At 40.3% G+C, this 17,172-nt stretch overlaps 2 protein-coding genes across 3 annotated transcripts; one reads left to right on the top strand and one right to left on the bottom strand.

Annotated features, from left to right (window-relative positions):
* Positions 1-1,145: 1,145 nt before the first annotated feature.
* Positions 1,146-7,244, bottom strand: zgc:152830 (uncharacterized protein LOC767682 homolog). Its single transcript, XM_034871079.1, has 16 exons — positions 6,983-7,244; positions 6,117-6,158; positions 5,908-5,998; positions 5,051-5,199; positions 4,831-4,939; positions 4,426-4,553; positions 4,231-4,330; positions 3,989-4,064; positions 3,795-3,880; positions 3,330-3,434; positions 3,101-3,176; positions 2,888-3,006; positions 2,710-2,793; positions 2,543-2,600; positions 1,557-1,738; positions 1,146-1,442 (listed from the first exon to the last, which is right to left on the bottom strand). Exons 1-16 carry the CDS (start codon positions 6,991-6,993, stop codon positions 1,305-1,307), a joined length of 1,554 nt encoding a protein of 517 aa, XP_034726970.1. The 5' UTR covers positions 6,994-7,244; the 3' UTR covers positions 1,146-1,304.
* Positions 7,245-7,358: 114 nt separating this feature from the next.
* fahd2a (fumarylacetoacetate hydrolase domain containing 2A) lies at positions 7,359-13,673 on the top strand. 2 transcript variants are annotated; one of them, XM_034871082.1, is made up of 8 exons: positions 7,359-7,597; positions 8,625-8,896; positions 9,733-9,949; positions 11,177-11,236; positions 11,332-11,494; positions 12,531-12,639; positions 13,176-13,263; positions 13,532-13,673. In XM_034871082.1, exons 2-8 carry the CDS (start codon positions 8,625-8,627, stop codon positions 13,592-13,594), a joined length of 972 nt encoding a protein of 323 aa, XP_034726973.1. In that variant the 5' UTR covers positions 7,359-7,597; the 3' UTR covers positions 13,595-13,673. The 2 variants fall into 2 exon arrangements, with proteins under 2 accessions (XP_034726973.1, XP_034726971.1); XM_034871080.1 differs by having other exon boundaries at positions 7,493-7,742.
* The last annotated feature ends 3,499 nt before the right edge of the window (positions 13,674-17,172 follow it).

The following is a 17,172-nucleotide window of genomic DNA, read 5'->3' as shown; positions in this document are numbered from 1 at the left end:
AATGCCTCTCATAGTGTTGCTGTATTGGTGCATTTCTTGAAAGAAATGTTCAAAAAACTGTTTGGAGTCCACCCATTTCTTCTTGTGAATGTGGAATTTTCCCAATAAGATTGATTGAATAAAATAAGCAACATCTTTATCCTTCTCACCGCCTTCAAAGCAAATCAGAATATCTTTAAATTGAGTTGATTGCCCTGTGTTCAGTCTGATAAAATGTTGAACATCAATCCAAAATATATTAGTAAACATACAATGAAAGAACAAATGACAGTTTCTTCTTCTATTTCACAGAAAGTACAAGTATTTTCAATATCAAGTTTGAATCACTTTAGTGTCCCTTTTGCTGGATATATTTCATGCAGATTTTAAAAAAAAAACCTTTTACTTTAAGACAAAATTTGTCTCCAATTAACCAGATCTTTTGCCAGTTCATTTCTCCATAGATTGATGCCCAAAAGAATCTTCCTTAAGGCAGAGTTACCTCTTGTAAACGATTCCTGATATGTTAATTTGAACATTTATTCATGGTAATGTCAATTCCCCCAAGGAATATACCACTACTGAGGGGATTGATCAATGTCATTACTGACCCTCTAAGAAGCTGCAGTACACATTTTTGCACAGCATCAATGCAATACAGCTACTGCATATTCTCTTGGTGTGTTTGCTAACTGGAATTTGGAGAGAAACTCTTTATACTTTAGTAACTGCCCGTCAGCTTTGAGGAGTTGTTTTACCAAGATATTATCATTATTAACCCCTGTTGTCCTATGATGCTGTCGAGTGGGCCCTTATTTTGGCCATATTGGCAAGTACAGCGTATATGTGGAGATACATGTGTAGGCATGAATGCACATGTGTATATGAAACCATTTTTCCTCCTAATAGTCTTTCCCCTCTGATTAATAATGTGTTAAATGCAAACCTGTGCAAAAATAATTAAATGGAAAAGAGACTGACAGTTTTAAATTTAAAATGTAGTTTTATTATTCAATGAATAATGCTTGGTTTGACTGGCATACAGCATCACACAACCACGTTCCCGGTTTGTTGCACACATACGTCACATATAAAAAGGGATGGTAGTTGTGTGTGTGTGTGTGTGTGTGTGTATGTATGTAGGTCTTGTCACACCTTAGAAAAGAGAGCAAAGCAATCTGAGGTATTAAAGAATGTCAGACATGAAAAATTACATGTTTTTCATCACGTGTTGTGGCAGGGATATCATTTATACGTGGACGGTTCCTAATTTGAGTTGGTATTGAGTGCATATAGTGTGGTCTTTTTATACCAGGGCTTTCCATTTAGAGACTATCATACAGGATGTAGTTGGTTGCCATGGCGAGGATGGGGGCTCCTGTCGGGACACCGGGGAAAGGACCACTGGACCCAGCAATGTCAATGTGGGAGTACGGCAGAGGGGTGTTAGAATCCACACCATGCTGTGTTGGAAATTTAGGAATCAAAGTAATAATACAAATGAATCGCTGCACTTCTTCCATATTATATTTTTCATACTTACAGATAAATAACCTAATCTGATAATGTGTGAGCACCTTGTCGAGCCCGGAGGCCATGATGAGGAAAGCTGCAGGGGTCTGATGTCCTCGAGGTGTAGCGGAGGACGGCAGGTTGTTGCACTGGAGAATGTCCTCGTACTCAGACTTTCCCTTGTGGAATTCATAGTCCTCTCGTCTGATACTGGAAACCTCGAACACATCGCCCAACGCCTCTCCAGCTGCAAAAGAGGGGACAAAGACCATGTGTTAGTTAGCGATGGAGGAAATAAAGTTGTCTGAAGCATCAAACCACTACGAAGCCTTTTTCCTGGAAATATTTATCGTTTCGAGGTATCTGATACAGTCAAAATTTAAATATTTGCAGCTCAGATTATTGCATGTCTAAGGATGGATTAAATCCAAGACCACGATGAAACAGATGAATGGAGAAGTCTCACTGCTGTCATTTATATTTTGTTAAATATGGTTATATTCTAAAAAAAGAAATGACCACTTTTAAACAAAGTACACAATTTGGGTTTTAAACATATGATAAACATGTCTGTCTCACACACACCGAGTTTAAACTGAGGAAAAACACGCAACTTTTTTGCATTTGGGAATTAGTAACGCAATATTAGATAATTAATCCAAATACTAAATCTAAATACATATGCTGACAATCACAAATCAATTCATGGATTAAATTATTAATTAGCTCTAGTTTAAACTAATGCTGAACTCTGATTTGTTAAAAGGCAAACAGGAGTTTGCATGTAATTAACATAGTGCTTTGTAGCCTTTATCCATTTAGTAAGACAAAATTATCTTTACGAGGTTCTCCCCCCCCCCAAAGCTTTTAACTTAATCTTACATTCTTTCTCAGCAGTTTGCTCAGTTGCCCGCCCCCACCTCAAAATTTGATACTTGTGATCACAGGATTACATTTTATTTGCTGATGAAGGCCGAGAGATGAAGCTGAAAACCCTGTTCCCAGATTTAAAAAAAAAAAAAAAAAAAAAGAACTTTGCACAGTTTCTTACCTTTCTGCCACTGAGCAGCATTTTTGTTGCGATGGGCCGGTCCATTATCCATGATGATCTACACAGAAACAAACAAACAATGATTTCTACTGCAGCCAATAATTTCAACTTGTATTGTTTAAATATCAACATCACTCGGTAAGTTGCTGCATTTCAGCAGTACTTACAGAGTAGTTTGGTCCCATGGCTCTGATGGCATGACCAGTAAGAGTAGCAATAGTGAACAGTTCAGGAGAAATCTCACGTACAGCCTGCAGACACAGACGATTAGAGTGAGAATGGATAGAAGTGCAAAACGGAGGTAACGATGTACAGATTAGTTCATTAATAACGGGAGGTCGTTACCTTCTCCTTCATCTCACAGAGCAGGTCGACCATCACCATGCGTCCCTCAGCATCTGTGTTTCCCACTCTCACTCTGCGACCCGCACGGGAAACCACCAGTTCATCGGCCACATAGCAGTCTGAGAAAATACACACACGCGCTCTACCAAGAGATCCAATGACAGAAATGTAAACAGGAACGTGTGTGAGGGAAGAAATGTGGATTACACCGACCTGCACCGACACTGTTCCTCACCATGGCCATGGAGCCGACAACCTTCAGATGTTTTGGCTTCAGCTTGGCTAAAGTCTAGAGAGCAGGAAGGGAGCAGTAATGCAAACTTTCACTATCTTTTGAATCAGAGCATTGAGTTCTATATCCTCTAAGGACTCATTTTTACTTCAGAAAATTCATACATTCACACATAAATAAAAAATAAATAAATGGGGGTGGGGCATTTACCAGGAAGAAGCCAGCCACAGCAGCAGCTCCACACTTGTCCCGGTGCATCCCGGCCATGTAACCACCAGCCTTGATGTCTGCTCCGCCAGTGTCGTAGGTGATGCCCTGGAAACGCCACATAACAACCAACCGCTATTTATTAGGTAGTCAGTAACATGGACATTAGTCATGTACGGGCACAATGCATGCTCATTTTTTTTTTTTACAATTGCCACACCAATCAGACCATCCTTCCACAAACTGAATCTCCCAGATTAGCTTGAAACAATGGCTGCAACTAACAATTATTTTTGAATTATTGATTGACTAATCATTTAGGTCAATAGAATTTCAGAAACTAGTGAGTCATTAGATTGCAGGTTTGACCTATATGTTTTAATAGACATTTCGGTGAGTGTGTGACTTCATATGTTGATCCTTTAATGTTTTAGTGGTCCAAGGACAGATGTCAGAGTCTTCTCTTACCTTGCCCACCAACATGAGCGTCTTTTGGACAGGTCCCTCTCCGCAGTACTGCAGCTTGATAACTCTGCCCTGGTGACGAGGTACACCTGTACGAGGAGCAAACTATCTGTAAGTATGCAAAAAAAACTAATATATATTTGATAGAGGTCTTGGCCAATGTTAATAACTGATAAAAACAAAATATGTTCTCCTACTGTCAGCACAGCGGTTGACTGCAGCGAGACAGGGATACTCTTTTTCCAGAACCTTCACGTCGCTCACCACTTCGACCTGGAGGTTAATAAAGAGACACATTTTTATGTTTGGGGCCAGAAAAAGTGGCCTTTAGTGCTACTAAAGAACCCAACATCCACTCAATTGACCTGGGCTGTGACTGAAATTGACTGTTTGCTTTCACCTAACAATAACAAAATAAGAAGATTGTGTTTCTTGCTACCTGTACAGGGGTGTCTTTGAAGAGTTCCTGGACATACTCAGCCACACGAGGAGCAGCCATCCGTTCAGGGTCGGAGCCACCAATGTCACGACATGCCAGTCTAAGGAGGAGAAACAGGAGAGCTGGTGGTGAATGAGTAAACACCACAACATGAGAAATATTAGCAGAGAATGAGGTGAAGTGGTTTTAACCCACCTCCCACTCTCCAGAGCTTCAGTTATCTCCACCAGTCTCTGTCCCTGAGCCTTCTCCGCTGCCCACAGACCCAGAACACACACCTTGTAGTCGGTGGGTTTTACATTCCCCTCTCGAACTTCAAGGGGCTTTTGAGAAATAAAGATCAGAACAAGTGAGTGTATTTTTGCCAGACATTTGTTTTTAATGTTCTGAGCTAGCATTTAATATCGAGATCCATGCAGATACAACTGAGAATTTCAAACTCCATGCTAAAACATATTATACAACCGTTTTTTGTATTAAAGAAGAAAAGTAGTCATGTGAACTTTGCTAATATAAGTAAGATCATTCAAGACGCATTAAAGGCAAAGTGTGAACAGAGCCTTTAAGTAGGCCCTGGATGAGAAAGAGTTCTAATCTCACCATGTAGAGAGCATGAAGGGCTCCGAGTGCAGCCACCACAGTGCTGTTCTTATAGTCCTGGTGTGGAGGGCAGACCAGCAGGGGGCGCTGCATGCCTGCTTTCAAAGCCCTGAGAGGACACACAGGGGAGTGAGACAGACAAAGAAACCTGCAGTTAAACAAGCAATATGAAACACAAAAAAAAAAAAAAAAAAAAGCTACTTGTATCATATAAACTGACCTTTTGATGCCGTTGACCGCTGCATCACCAAAGCGCCTGACGTCATCATAGTCGCGGTTTACCGGGCCAGTGGAGGCAAACACCAGGCGGTTACCAGGGAGACCAGGGACCTTCAGGATCACCACTTCCTCCCCCAGACTGCTGTCCACCTGAGGGAAAGCAGATAAGGAAAGTAACACCACAGAGGAAAACAGTGCCACTGTGGAACATGGCAGCACGGCTGCCACCTCACAGCAAGTAGGCGCTGCCGAGTACTGGGTTAGACCCCGGTCTGGGCCTTTCTGTGTGAAGTTTGCATGTTCTCCCAGTGTTTGCTTGGGTTTTCCTTCCAATATAAAGAATTTTTTGTATTATTTATTTTTCCATGCATACAAGGCAACTCCTGCCATTGCCCTTGATATAGGGTCCTTCTAAAATTTGGCAAAATAATAGAAAAAATAAAAACGTTCTTATTGTCACAGTGCATCTTTGTCTACAGTAATAGTACAAGTTGACCCTTTAAAAATAACAGTGTCTACTTGTGATCTACAGCCCCTGATTGTACAGTACATAGACAACACAGGCCCCAAAGAGGTGAACTTATCCAGTAATTCACAAGAAAGAAGCATAAATGTTTTTATTTCTCCACTTTCCTATCCTGTAGTTTGCCAGACCCATCTCCATAGTGCTGTGTCAGCACTGGACTATGGACTGGCTACACAGCCTATCTATTCTGGGATAGGAGGAAAACCCCCGTAAGAATGTATTGTCGTGTGACATGTCAGTTCAGTCGATAGAGACAAAGGATGATCAGGTGATAAAAAAATTTTTTCATAGTAAGCGATTTTGATTGGCTGCAGGTGGCAGAAGAGACTTACAGAGCTGTAGTCCTGCAGCGGTGCTTTCAGACACTCGAGCTCAGGGGGCAGCGTGTCATGGCTCTGGGTCACCAACACGATTCCATCAAAACTTTAAAAAAAAGACAACAGTCATCTAACAAGTCTGTCCATTTTAAGAAGCACCAAATAACTTTCCAGCACCCTGGCAGCTAAAGAGGAGGTGCTTTTATTTTAATGAAAATACTCACTTCTTGTTTTTGATGTCGGCTGACCATTCAACAGGCTGAACGCTGCACAGAGAAGAACACAAAGAAAAGTTATTTCCTCTTATATAAGCAATGTCAGCATTAGTTAGGATCAGGGGTGTCAGACTTAGGGGGCTGAGTACACAGACCTATGCTAGAATGAATAGCTGTGGATGTGGGGAGGGGCCCATAGAGAATTCCTTTGTAAAGGGCCCAGAATGTTGTGTTACGCCCCTGGTTATGATATCTCAGACAAAGTGATCCAATTAGACTATCAGTTTGTATAGACCAGGTTAATGATACCAGAGAGGGTCAAAGTGTGGAAACCCGTAAGACCTTTGAGATCTGCTTCAGTTTCAGCTGTTAAAAAAAGCGACAGGTTCCACTCTCAGACACATCAACGTTTGCACCCAGTGTTCACTTTCATAGGGAGCACTCACCAGAGTTTGCATGATAATGTTACAAATATAAATCTGGTTTCTCAGTCACTCGTCATTTCTGGTATCATATGAAACTTGCTAACACACAAGGGAAGTATAGTAAAACTGAAAGTGAAATCTCAGCAAAAAAAGCCTGTGTAAGCTCTTTTAGTGGAAACTAAATCCAAAAAACATACAACATGAGAAGATCAGATTTCCTACTTTGAGTTGTGAATAAGTCAACAAATGAGGCTTAAATTACTGAATTCAATTCAAATGTCTCAATTAAACCAGTTGAAGAACTGAATTACACAGCAGCTGACAGGGAATATAAACAAAAGCTCTCTCCGCCTCCTGCACAAAGCGCACGCGGCGGAAGCTGCACGTTAGAAACCCGTTGAATCCGAACGACAAACAGACGGGTAAAATAGAAGCAGCCGTAAATCTCACCTGGTGCACATCTTAGTCCTCTCGCTCCGGTGTCTTAAGGGTGAAAGAGCCGCTTTTAACGGCTTCTTCCTACAGTCCTCTCCGGCTGATCACATGATCCGTTAACATGCACTCGTGCTGCCTTAGCGGTATTTTCGTAGCTCGTAATTACGAAATCTAAGTCATACAATGCTACTTGTATCTGATTTAAAAGCTTTGGGTGTTACAGAAATATCAAGTTAATTTGTTTCCACTTGAAGTACATAGTTTGTACTCAGAATCTGGTAAAATTTTAATTAAGTCGTTATTTACGGTGGCTAGTTAGTTAAGTCAAGTACGTAAAAGTTGCTAAATTCCCACTGCTCATGAAGGCCAGTTTAAGGATACGGTAGGGAATTGTAGTTTCTAGAGCTAATTCAACAAACGCGATAAGCAGCGTTAAGATAACCACATAACCAACATACCAGTATTATTTCTATACATGATAAACCAAGATGGCTAGCTTCCATTGGGCACTCTACCCTAGACAGTTACAGAAAGACGTTACCTCGCTTCTGACAGGACTGACTGAACTACAAACACTAACCGGAAGTAGTTAAATATAAGCTAGTGTTTTCTGTTTTCAGAAAGGAAGAGGTGAGTAGCCTAACTAGTGACAGACAGTGCAAAGGGCAAAGCGGAAACATTCAGTAGCAGTTTAAAGTGTCATACTCTTCTTGAAACGACATTTTATCTCAGGTAAAAATCCTAGGCTACTGCAAAGCTTCAGTTCAAGCAGCAGGTAGGCAGGTCATGCTTTTATTGTCCTGGTTATGATTTACAGCTTTCTTATCAAGTGATAGCAGACACGGATAAATGTATCTATTGTTGCAGATATGCCGACATGATTTGTAACTATTTTGCTCAACAAAATAGGTTGGGTAGCGAGTATAGCGCGGGTGTCTGAGTATTGAGCATTTAAAACCTTTCCTTCACACAGTTAAAGTCAGAGGAGAATTTAAAAGCCTGGAGAAATTTCAAAAAGTTTACCAAACAGGTTTTTGTTGTTGTTATAGGAACATGCCAGAATCGTGTTTCCCAAATTTGTGGGCGTCAATTTGGTCTGAAATGTGCTGGGGACAGAGACCCACTAGGAAGTGCATTTTCACAAGTGCTCGATACAATGACGCATTCATTTTGTCTCTGTCCTGTAGCTTACTAATGTAAATGAATACAAATGTATACAACAATGTGATGATGTCCAACACGTTTTACGAAGAAGAAAAGAAAAAGATGTAGGCCATATAAAAGCCTGGAGAAATTTCATAGAGTTTTGTTTTTGTAAAGTGTTTTTTTTTTGTTATAGGAACATTGCAGAATTGTGTTTCCCACAATTTGCCAGCTGCCTCTGTCCAAAGAAAGCCCAATGTGGTTCATAGACATGGAAAGGTTATGTAATTTTAGAGCAGGACCATCTTAAATGTGAGGATTTGCTGCTTTGCTCTTGTTTTAATTCAACTTTAAATTCAGTGAGGAACGGAGGGGATTTTAGAGCTTCTTGGAACTAATATAGTGATCAAAAGACGGGGCTCTTTAGGATAGGGCATGAACAAATCCGATCATCAAGGAAGAACTTCTCTTCCTCTTCTCCTCACATCACTCTCACTTCCTGTGTCCCCAACAGATGAGACTTCCTCTTCGCTGCTTTTGCATCTTCAGGAGTTTATTCTCTCAAAGACAACAAGGGACGGACCCACAAAGGCGAGGCTTGAGTGGTGCAGCGATGCGTCTGGTGCAGTTTCATCGCCATGGTGATGGAGGAGACATCAGAGTGGGAGTGGAGCAAGGTGACGCAGGGCTTGGTGTGGTTGACCTGAAGGCGTTTGACCCGTCCATGCCCTCGACCATGAGAGAGCTGCTGGAGCTGGGAGACAAGGGTCTGGAGTGTGCCCGGAGGTACTGTATGCCTAACACATTCAGTCTTATTATTTCTAAATACCTTTGTCCTAATTGGTCCTCAGTCATTATCATAATATCATTATCATTTTCTTCTACCAAATCACCATCTTCCTACACATCCTCAACATCGTCTTCAAAAATCATCTTCTTACCAAATCACCATCTTCCTTCACATCCTCAACATCGTCTTCAAAAATCATCTTCAAATTTACTGTAATCTACTTAAATAAGCACCTTTTTCTTAATAAATGTCCTCTCCAAAAATTGAATCAACAACCTTTATGCTTAATCATTTTCATCCTTCATCCTAATCTTCTCTTCTTCTTAAATCCTCACTATGTTTCTAAATCAACAGCCTATTCTTGTTTAATAGTCTTCATAAATCCCGCTCATCGTATAAAACACAGATGACGAATCACCATCTGCTTCAACCAAGTAAATTGGCAATTCTTAAATCATCTTGTTCCTACATCAACATCCTTCCCTGAATTAATATCTTCCTCCTCTTCTTAGATCATTAAAACAATCTTTGCTGGAAAATTGTTAAAATAGCATCTTCCTCCTACATCCTCCATGTTCCTAAAACGTTATCTGCATCTTCCTCTTCAATCAACGGTCACGGGTTTCCTAGGTGTCGATTTTCCCAATCAAGGAATTTTCAGGGAGACCCTGATGGTGCATAAGATCTTTAGTCAAGCAAAAGACCTGAGTTAGACTGCAGAGGAACTGAAGGTCCTTTCAGCATTACGAGAGCGTTGGCCGCGTCAAATCTTACCCATCACAGTACTTCATTCACCTACCAAATCATCATCTTCCTTACTCCTCCTCCTCAGAGCCTTGTCGTCTGGTCAGTGTGTGGTGGAGCGTACGGACATCCAGCTGCTGTCTCCTGTGTTGGCCCCAGAGAAGGTGGTGTGTGTGGGCATGAACTACCGGGACCACTGCCTGGAACAGAACGCCCCGATCCCCAAAGAACCAATCATCTTTAGCAAATTCCCGAGCGCCATCACAGGGCCGTATGATGACATCATACTGCCCTCAGAGAGCCTGGTGAGAAACTTGATCTATTTGTCCCTTTTTCAAAAAAAGTGGTGCCAAAGTGTTAGTGTTTTTTTTGAATAAAAAAGGGGAAGAGGGAGGTAAAGGAGACAGAGAAGACAGCAGTCCAAAAGTGTTTTACCCCCAAAAAAGTCAAGCTAATGCCTTTTAACTAGACATTTTAAAGATGTACATTAATTTGGTTTGTGGGAGGATGTTGTCTTCTGGCTTCAGTGTTGAGGCTCCTTCCAGTCAAAGGGCACAACAACTCTGTTAGGGTAATGTAGTACCTTCTATGTCGAGACTGTTAAAACCAATCCTTTAAATAACAGGAGCCAATGAAGAGAAGATAAACCAGGTTTAATGTGTGAACTACGTTGCTGCAACATTGTGGACCAGTTGCGAATCTTTATGTCCAAGTTTGTGTCTAAATTTGAAAAGTTCCTTTTAGCAGGACTGAACCAGAGATTTTACACTGAGCTGAATATTTCGGTTAGGATTCTAACCGAAATATTCAGTGTTGGTGTCTTTTTGTCTTTTGATAAAAAGAGACAAAATCCTGCCCTGTCTCCCAAGTCCTTACTATATTTGAAGTATTTCAGAGCCCAACCGATAAAAGAATTTTTTAGGCCGATACAATACAGATAGTCTGCACATGGCTGCAAGATTTTGAGAGTTTTCGTGGATCCTAAAGTCATCAAAACAAGTTTTTGTAAAATGAGAAATTTTGCACGTTAGAGTTCCAGATGATACACGTGTTCCCTCAAAAGTTAGTATGATAATTTAATACTTTTGTTGAATTCAGGGTGCACGTTAGGGGGCGCCATGGAGCCCCCTGGCAACGGCCGAGACCAATCACTACAGAACTTTGTGATTTTCTATAGATCTGACATGTGCAAGTTTTTGTGAGTTTTCCCGCATGAATGAAAAAAATGAAAAATGAGAGAGACAGTTTGGAATAATAATCCTTACAAAACAGTGCTGCCAACAGGGACACTGTAGTGTCCTCTGGTGGACAAACTATGCAACGCCAACAGTCATAACATTGTTGACTGTCCGTTTTTATTTTACTTAAATTTTTTTTTTATTATTATCAGCAGTTATAAATGCCGTTTGGAAAATGCCTAATATCAGCCCACCAATATATCAGTCGGGCTCTAAAGTATTCTTTACTTTGTCATTTTGGAATTCATATGTAATTTGTTTTTGGGACGCTGCTGTGTTTGCTTCTGACTAAAGGAGGTGGACTGGGAAGTGGAGCTGGCCTTTGTGATTGGACGAAGAGGAAAACACATCAAGGTGAGTGTTGCATCACCGCCTCTGATGGCCATGACACTTTGACGCTCTGGGGAAGAAGCATCCGTTGTGACTCCATTTCCTCTCTCCTTGCTCAGGAGGAAGACGCTCTTTCCTACGTGGCCGGGTTCACTGTGGCCAATGACGTCAGTGCACGCGACTGGCAAATGAAGCGCAACGGAAAGCAGTGGCTGCTGGGAAAAACGTTTGACAGCTTCTGTCCACTGGGCCCTGCTTTAGTGACAACTGACGCTGTGAAAGGTGAGAGGGAACATGACATCAGCAGAGAGAGAATTAAAGACAGTCTGGTGAATCCCATGATTATAATAATGATAAATAAGTCTAAATGGATTTCCACGGTTGAGAACACAGTCATGGCAATATCAATCTAGAATTCATAAAAAATTCAGATTAATCTGAGTCAAGGATATGAATCTTCAGGTTCAGCATGAGGTGCAAGGCAACCCTGTGTCATAGCTACAAACTCATGTTTTTATCAGATTTTGTTTTTGAATCTTTTTTGCTGAGCACTGTGTACAGAACAGTCTAAATGTAGGTGTGGTTCTCACAATTTGACACTTTCAAAGATATTTAAGTAACTGTGTTGTTCATTTTTGACAAGAAACAAGAAATGTTATCACATATTTGTCCTACGTAGTAAATTGATTCTTGGGATTAATCCTTGCCCCGGTCAATTTGAAAGATTATTCAACACTAATCACTGCAACTTTGGTAAAATAATATAGGCTATTTTTAGGTTAGATATTATAATTTTAATAAATATTAAATATTTACAGACTCGTGATAACCAAATATATCTATTTTAAAGATCGAAATTTAACACCATTGTCACAGTGGAATGACAGAAACCCAGTAGGGAATAGAAGTGTATTATTTATTAAGCGAGAGAATGACATTTCTGTCACATGTTGGTCGGTACTTCCCAGCTGTACATAACAATCATTTTTAATGTTAATGAATTAATGTGGCTTGGACCAAGAACCGAGGCAGATAATTGATGGATGGACCAACTAACCAATGAAAAAATAATGAATGTAGGATTTTTCCTATTATGAATAGAACTTCCCATCTTCCGCAGAGGTTCCAGTGTTTGCTATAAAACCCCACAACAAAACAATCCACTGTTGGGTCAGTCTCACTTTTAGCTTGTAGATGAAGTCTGCCAGCCCGCAAACACTTACCTACGGCAGACAAGAAAAAACTATTCAGGAGCTTTGTAAGTTAAAGGCTTTTGATACCTTCTAAATGTTTTTTGTTTTAATCATCCCCCCTCCAGATCCTCACAGCCTGGGCGTCCGCTGCCTGGTTAATGGAGACACAGTCCAGAGCAGCAACACTGATCAGATGATCTTCAAGACGGAGGCGCTGGTCGCCTGGGTCTCAAAGTAAGTCCACTCTGTGCACTATTACTGCTCATGATGGTGGTCTTTTAGCATGATCCAACTTCACACAGATTTACTTAATATATTGAAAACTCTTAAATTTATATGCTTCTGTAACTTGAGCTGAGAGTTTCCATTTTAGAAATTATGCAAATCAAATCATGTCAGGAATTAAACAAAAAAGGAGCACTGTGCGAGCACAAAGCTAAAAATGATATGCTTTAAATAAGACCTCTCCACCACGGCTCGTACCCTTTACCTTGAAGCACCCTGATCAACTGGAGCGTTCTATGATTAGCAATTATTACTGGTGCCGATGCCTTTGTTCTGTAAAAATGGCAGGCCATGGCATCTTTTACAGGATATGATTTATACACAAGCTTACTTAGGGCAAGTTAATGTTTTGCATTGCCTCATTTAAATTTGTTGACCAACTCTACTGTAAAAGGCACACTTCCTACAGTCAATATCAAGTCATGCTCTTTGCTGCTCTTGAGTCTCATCCTCCTCGGTGTGCCTCATTTTCTCCGGTTTTTCAGGTTTGTGACATTGACACCAGGAGACGTTTTCCTGACAGGCACTCCTCCAGGCGTGGGTGTGTTCAGAAAGCCACCCGTCTTTCTCAAGGTGATTTAATGTGGGAACGGACACACAAAAAAGAAGACATGTAGTATGAGTAGTTTGCACAAGTTCCTGTGTCTGTAGCAGCACATTAACTCTAGATTTACTTTCATTTTCTCCAAAAGAATTTGATGGCTGCATTGAAAGTACTTCTTCTATGATGCAGAGTTAAAGGGACTCTCTAAAGTCCATAACAAAGTGTTTAATACACAGTGAAGGACTGGTTCAATTCAAAAGGTGTATTTTAACTGTGTTTACTTGTTTCTCCTTTCAGAAAGGAGATGTGGTGGAGTGCCAAATAGACCAATTAGGATCCATTATCAACAAAGTGGTCTAAACCCCGAGACAATCTGCTGTTAAATAAACTGCACTTCTGATTGGCTGCTTCACACAATAAATAACTATTTTGTAAAGAGTTTCATTGATTTTTGTTTTTTGTAATAGAATATGTGAGAATCTGCTGGAAATGTTTAAAAAACAAAACAAGTTTCCTGACGTTTTAGTTATGATACTACAGTGATTGTGAGGGAGGATAACATGGTATATTTACTACATGAAACCATATCATTACGTGACTCAACGTGCTATTTGACCTCAGTTATCGCGTCACACAAAGTGAAAATACTCTTAGCAGCCACCCACTCATGCTATAGAGCAGAAACTGAACCTCATGACTTTTTTTTTTTTAATGTGTTTAAAAATTGTTTATAAAACATTTCGACTAACTCAGAGGATTTAAACAGCCACTTTTTCATAAAAAGTTAACAGATTTATCAAATGAAAAAAAATATGTATCTCTTCAAAATGTGCCCATTACAATGACTGGCAGGAAATTCTGTTTTCACTGACAGAAATCGCTTTAGAGAAACCCGGACTAGATGGACCCAGTTTGCATTTGTCAGTAGTGTGATTACATTACATGTCACTTAACTGACGCTTTAATCCAAAGCGACTTACAATTGCCACGTAGGCCGCACGCCTGAGGAGCAACTAGTGGTTAAGTGTGCTCAGAGACATATTGGTTGATGTATTGCAAAGGGATGTGTCACATCCACTGCACCATCACCACGTTTTTAAAGATTATTTTTGGGGCATTTTGGGCCTTTTTTTGACCGGACAGCTTAAGAAATGAAAGGGGAGAGAGAGGGGGAATGACATGCTGCAAAGGGCCGCAGGTCGGAGTTGAACCCAGGCCTGCTACGTCGAGGAGTAAACCTCCATATATGGGCTCCCACTCTACCAACTGAGCTATCTGGATGCCCCTGGTTATAATTTTTTGACCATTGGGTCCCTTAAAATTAAAACTGCGAAACTACCAGATTGTAAATTAATTTAGCCTTACATTCAGGTGCTTCTGGAACTGTTTCACTCTCATCCAAAATCAGTTTGAGTTTGTTCAAGCTGTGAGCAGCTCCTCCATTTCCTTTGTGCTGTGTGTTGTGTGACAACAGCACACCCAGAAGGATTTTTTAAAATCATACTGTTGACTATTTTCAGAATGCTGAATTTGGTGAATACATATACTTAAAACCTGCATTTATTAGTGTGCACTTTAGATTTAAGATCCAGCTTACACTCTGTTCAACACCGGGTGGCAGCAGAGTTTCACGTTGATTTTACAGCTTTGGTTTATGATCAGTTAACAGGACAATAACAGCCACACTGACTCTTGACTGTACCAATAGGTGTCGAGTTGATGAAATCAGCACATTTCTTTATTTATCTAAACATTGGTTAACTGATTAACTTGAAAAAACAAAAAAAGCAGAACTTGATACTCACTTTACAAGCAAAACTTGCACGGCCTTCATTACAACATGAACAGGGTCGAAACACGTGCTACACCGAGTCCTTACAGCTGATTAAAGGGATTTAATAATCTGTGTCTCCTGTGGTTTTATGCTAATGCTATTACTAAAGACAAACTTGAAATCAATGTCTCATCACTGAAAAATCTAAATGCAATTAACCTAAAGGCTTGAGCATCCCAGCTCAGCATGCATCTTTTTTAACACCGAACAAAAGCTTCTATGACACTAACAGAGGATGAGGTCAGAATGTGCAATACGACCAAGCCGCGCCAGGGCCTTGAGTCACGCAGCACAGTTAAACACATTAATTGTAGAGGTACTGTGAGATGAAGCGATGCAGTTTCTGCCTGTTTTCTGACAACTGGAACAAAGGGCTGACACCCAGGAAGACGCCTCCTTTCTGACACTCCTGCGAAAGGACCTAAAGCAAACATAAACACAACACTGTCAGGGCATTCACAACCACAATGCTTTTTATTTAGTACCCTTTATCTGAACACTGCGAGCATGAAGCTTTTCTTATCTTTAGTAGTGTGCTTTTTGCACAAGGCCAACATAAAAAAGTAATAACAGAGATAAAAACAAGACCTTCAAAAATGAAGAAGAAAAACAAAGATACATAAAAAAGAAACACCTTATATATTTAGAAAATAAAAAAAAATAATGAAGCAAAATGGGAGAGTCAAACTTCAGACAGCACTCTTTTGTTTTAGTTGTATAAACACTAGATGCCTTATTCCCCTTTGATTTGACCTATAGATTTTAGAAATCAAGCCATCTTGACATCACAGAGTGGAGTTAGCTGTCCAATCCCAAGGAAGAGCATAATAACCTTGATACAAAAATGAATATGGCCTCATGAGATCTTTGCAGATATGTAGGTCAATAATGCTCTATTTTTAAAAGGCAGTGATTCCCAACCCACAGACTGATGGAGAAGACTGATTGATACAGACAATACATATAATCGATAGACACATCTACTTTATGGAGTGGTATAATTGTGAGAGTGGAGATATATTTGTGCAAAACATTTATCAATGGATAAAAAGGCTGCATCGGAGTTAAGAGTGAGCTGCTGTTTTCTCCATTTCTTCTGACTAGAACTGGCATTTCTATTCAGTTCATAGATTAAAGTTGGTGTTAATCAGATAGAATGCCGGCTCCTTTTTATTATTCATTGCTGTTGTTTGCAGAGTCAGTGCAGATAGAGATAACAGATGCTCATCTAAACCATTCGCTTTCCTTCTTGCACTGTATGAAAAACAATTACCCCAGACTTAGAAACTGTGCAGCTTGATAATCCATCAACAAACATCAAGCCGTTATCTAGGACTTGTGACTAATTGGAATGTTTTCATATCAGGGCACCTCGCAACCCACAGGAAGAAAAAGGGGAAATTTGTCACTGAGGAATCCTCAAAAATAAGTCACCTTACAGTTTCCCTGCAATCAAAATCTTCATCAGCACTGCAATATTATCAGCAGAATGTACTTTTATACTGGAGGAATTTATTTGCTTTCTTGCCAAGAGTTAAAAGATCAATACCATGCTCATGTCTGTATGTTCATGTGCAGCCAGCATGCCATTAGCTTAGCATTAAGACTGGAGCAAGGGGGACACAGCTAGCCTAGCTCTGACCAAGTTAAAAATCCACCTACCTGCACCTGAGAAGCTCACTTATTAACAAGTGTTATCTGCTGGGTAGTTTAATTTATGACAACAAATCTAATTTTCCGAGCTGAGCATCTAATGTGTGTAAAATAATTTTCTGTCTAATGACAGTGATTATGTGTTAGGCTAAGAAGTGTTGCCAACACCCGGGTGACCTACATGCAATGCTATGCCTGAACTCATCCTGTGTAGAGACAGACGGAAAACTGAAGCTGTTGCTCTGCTAACATGCTACTCTGCGGCTATGTAGACACTGAGCAAAAAGTAGCATAAAATTAAAGTACTAAAGTTAATTGCATGTAAGTCAAATGTTTGCCTAGGGACACCACAGATCGCAGTGATGATTTACAGGATATATACACTCACCGGCCACTTTATTAGGTACCCCATGCTAGTAACGGGTTGGACCCCCTTTTGCCTTCAGAACTG

This window comes from Etheostoma cragini, chromosome 5 (genome assembly GCF_013103735.1).
Source record: "Etheostoma cragini isolate CJK2018 chromosome 5, CSU_Ecrag_1.0, whole genome shotgun sequence".
NCBI classification, from domain to species: Eukaryota; Metazoa; Chordata; class Actinopteri; order Perciformes; family Percidae; genus Etheostoma; species Etheostoma cragini.
This window is presented reverse-complemented; position numbering and strand designations above follow the sequence as displayed.

Coding starts and splice junctions, on each gene's coding strand:
- zgc:152830 (XM_034871079.1), bottom strand. Junction 4,331..4,425: donor GAAGCTCTGGAGAGTGGGAG/GTGGGTTAAAAC, acceptor TCTCCTCCTTAG/ACTGGCATGTCGTGACATTG. Junction 3,435..3,794: donor CGCTCATGTTGGTGGGCAAG/GTAAGAGAAGAC, acceptor TGGCGTTTCCAG/GGCATCACCTACGACACTGG.
- fahd2a (XM_034871082.1), top strand. CDS start 8,625: ATGAGACTTCCTCTTCGCTGCTTTTGCATCTTCAGGAGTTTATTCTCT. Junction 9,950..11,176: donor TACTGCCCTCAGAGAGCCTG/GTGAGAAACTTG, acceptor TTCTGACTAAAG/GAGGTGGACTGGGAAGTGGA. Junction 13,264..13,531: donor AGCCACCCGTCTTTCTCAAG/GTGATTTAATGT, acceptor TTCTCCTTTCAG/AAAGGAGATGTGGTGGAGTG.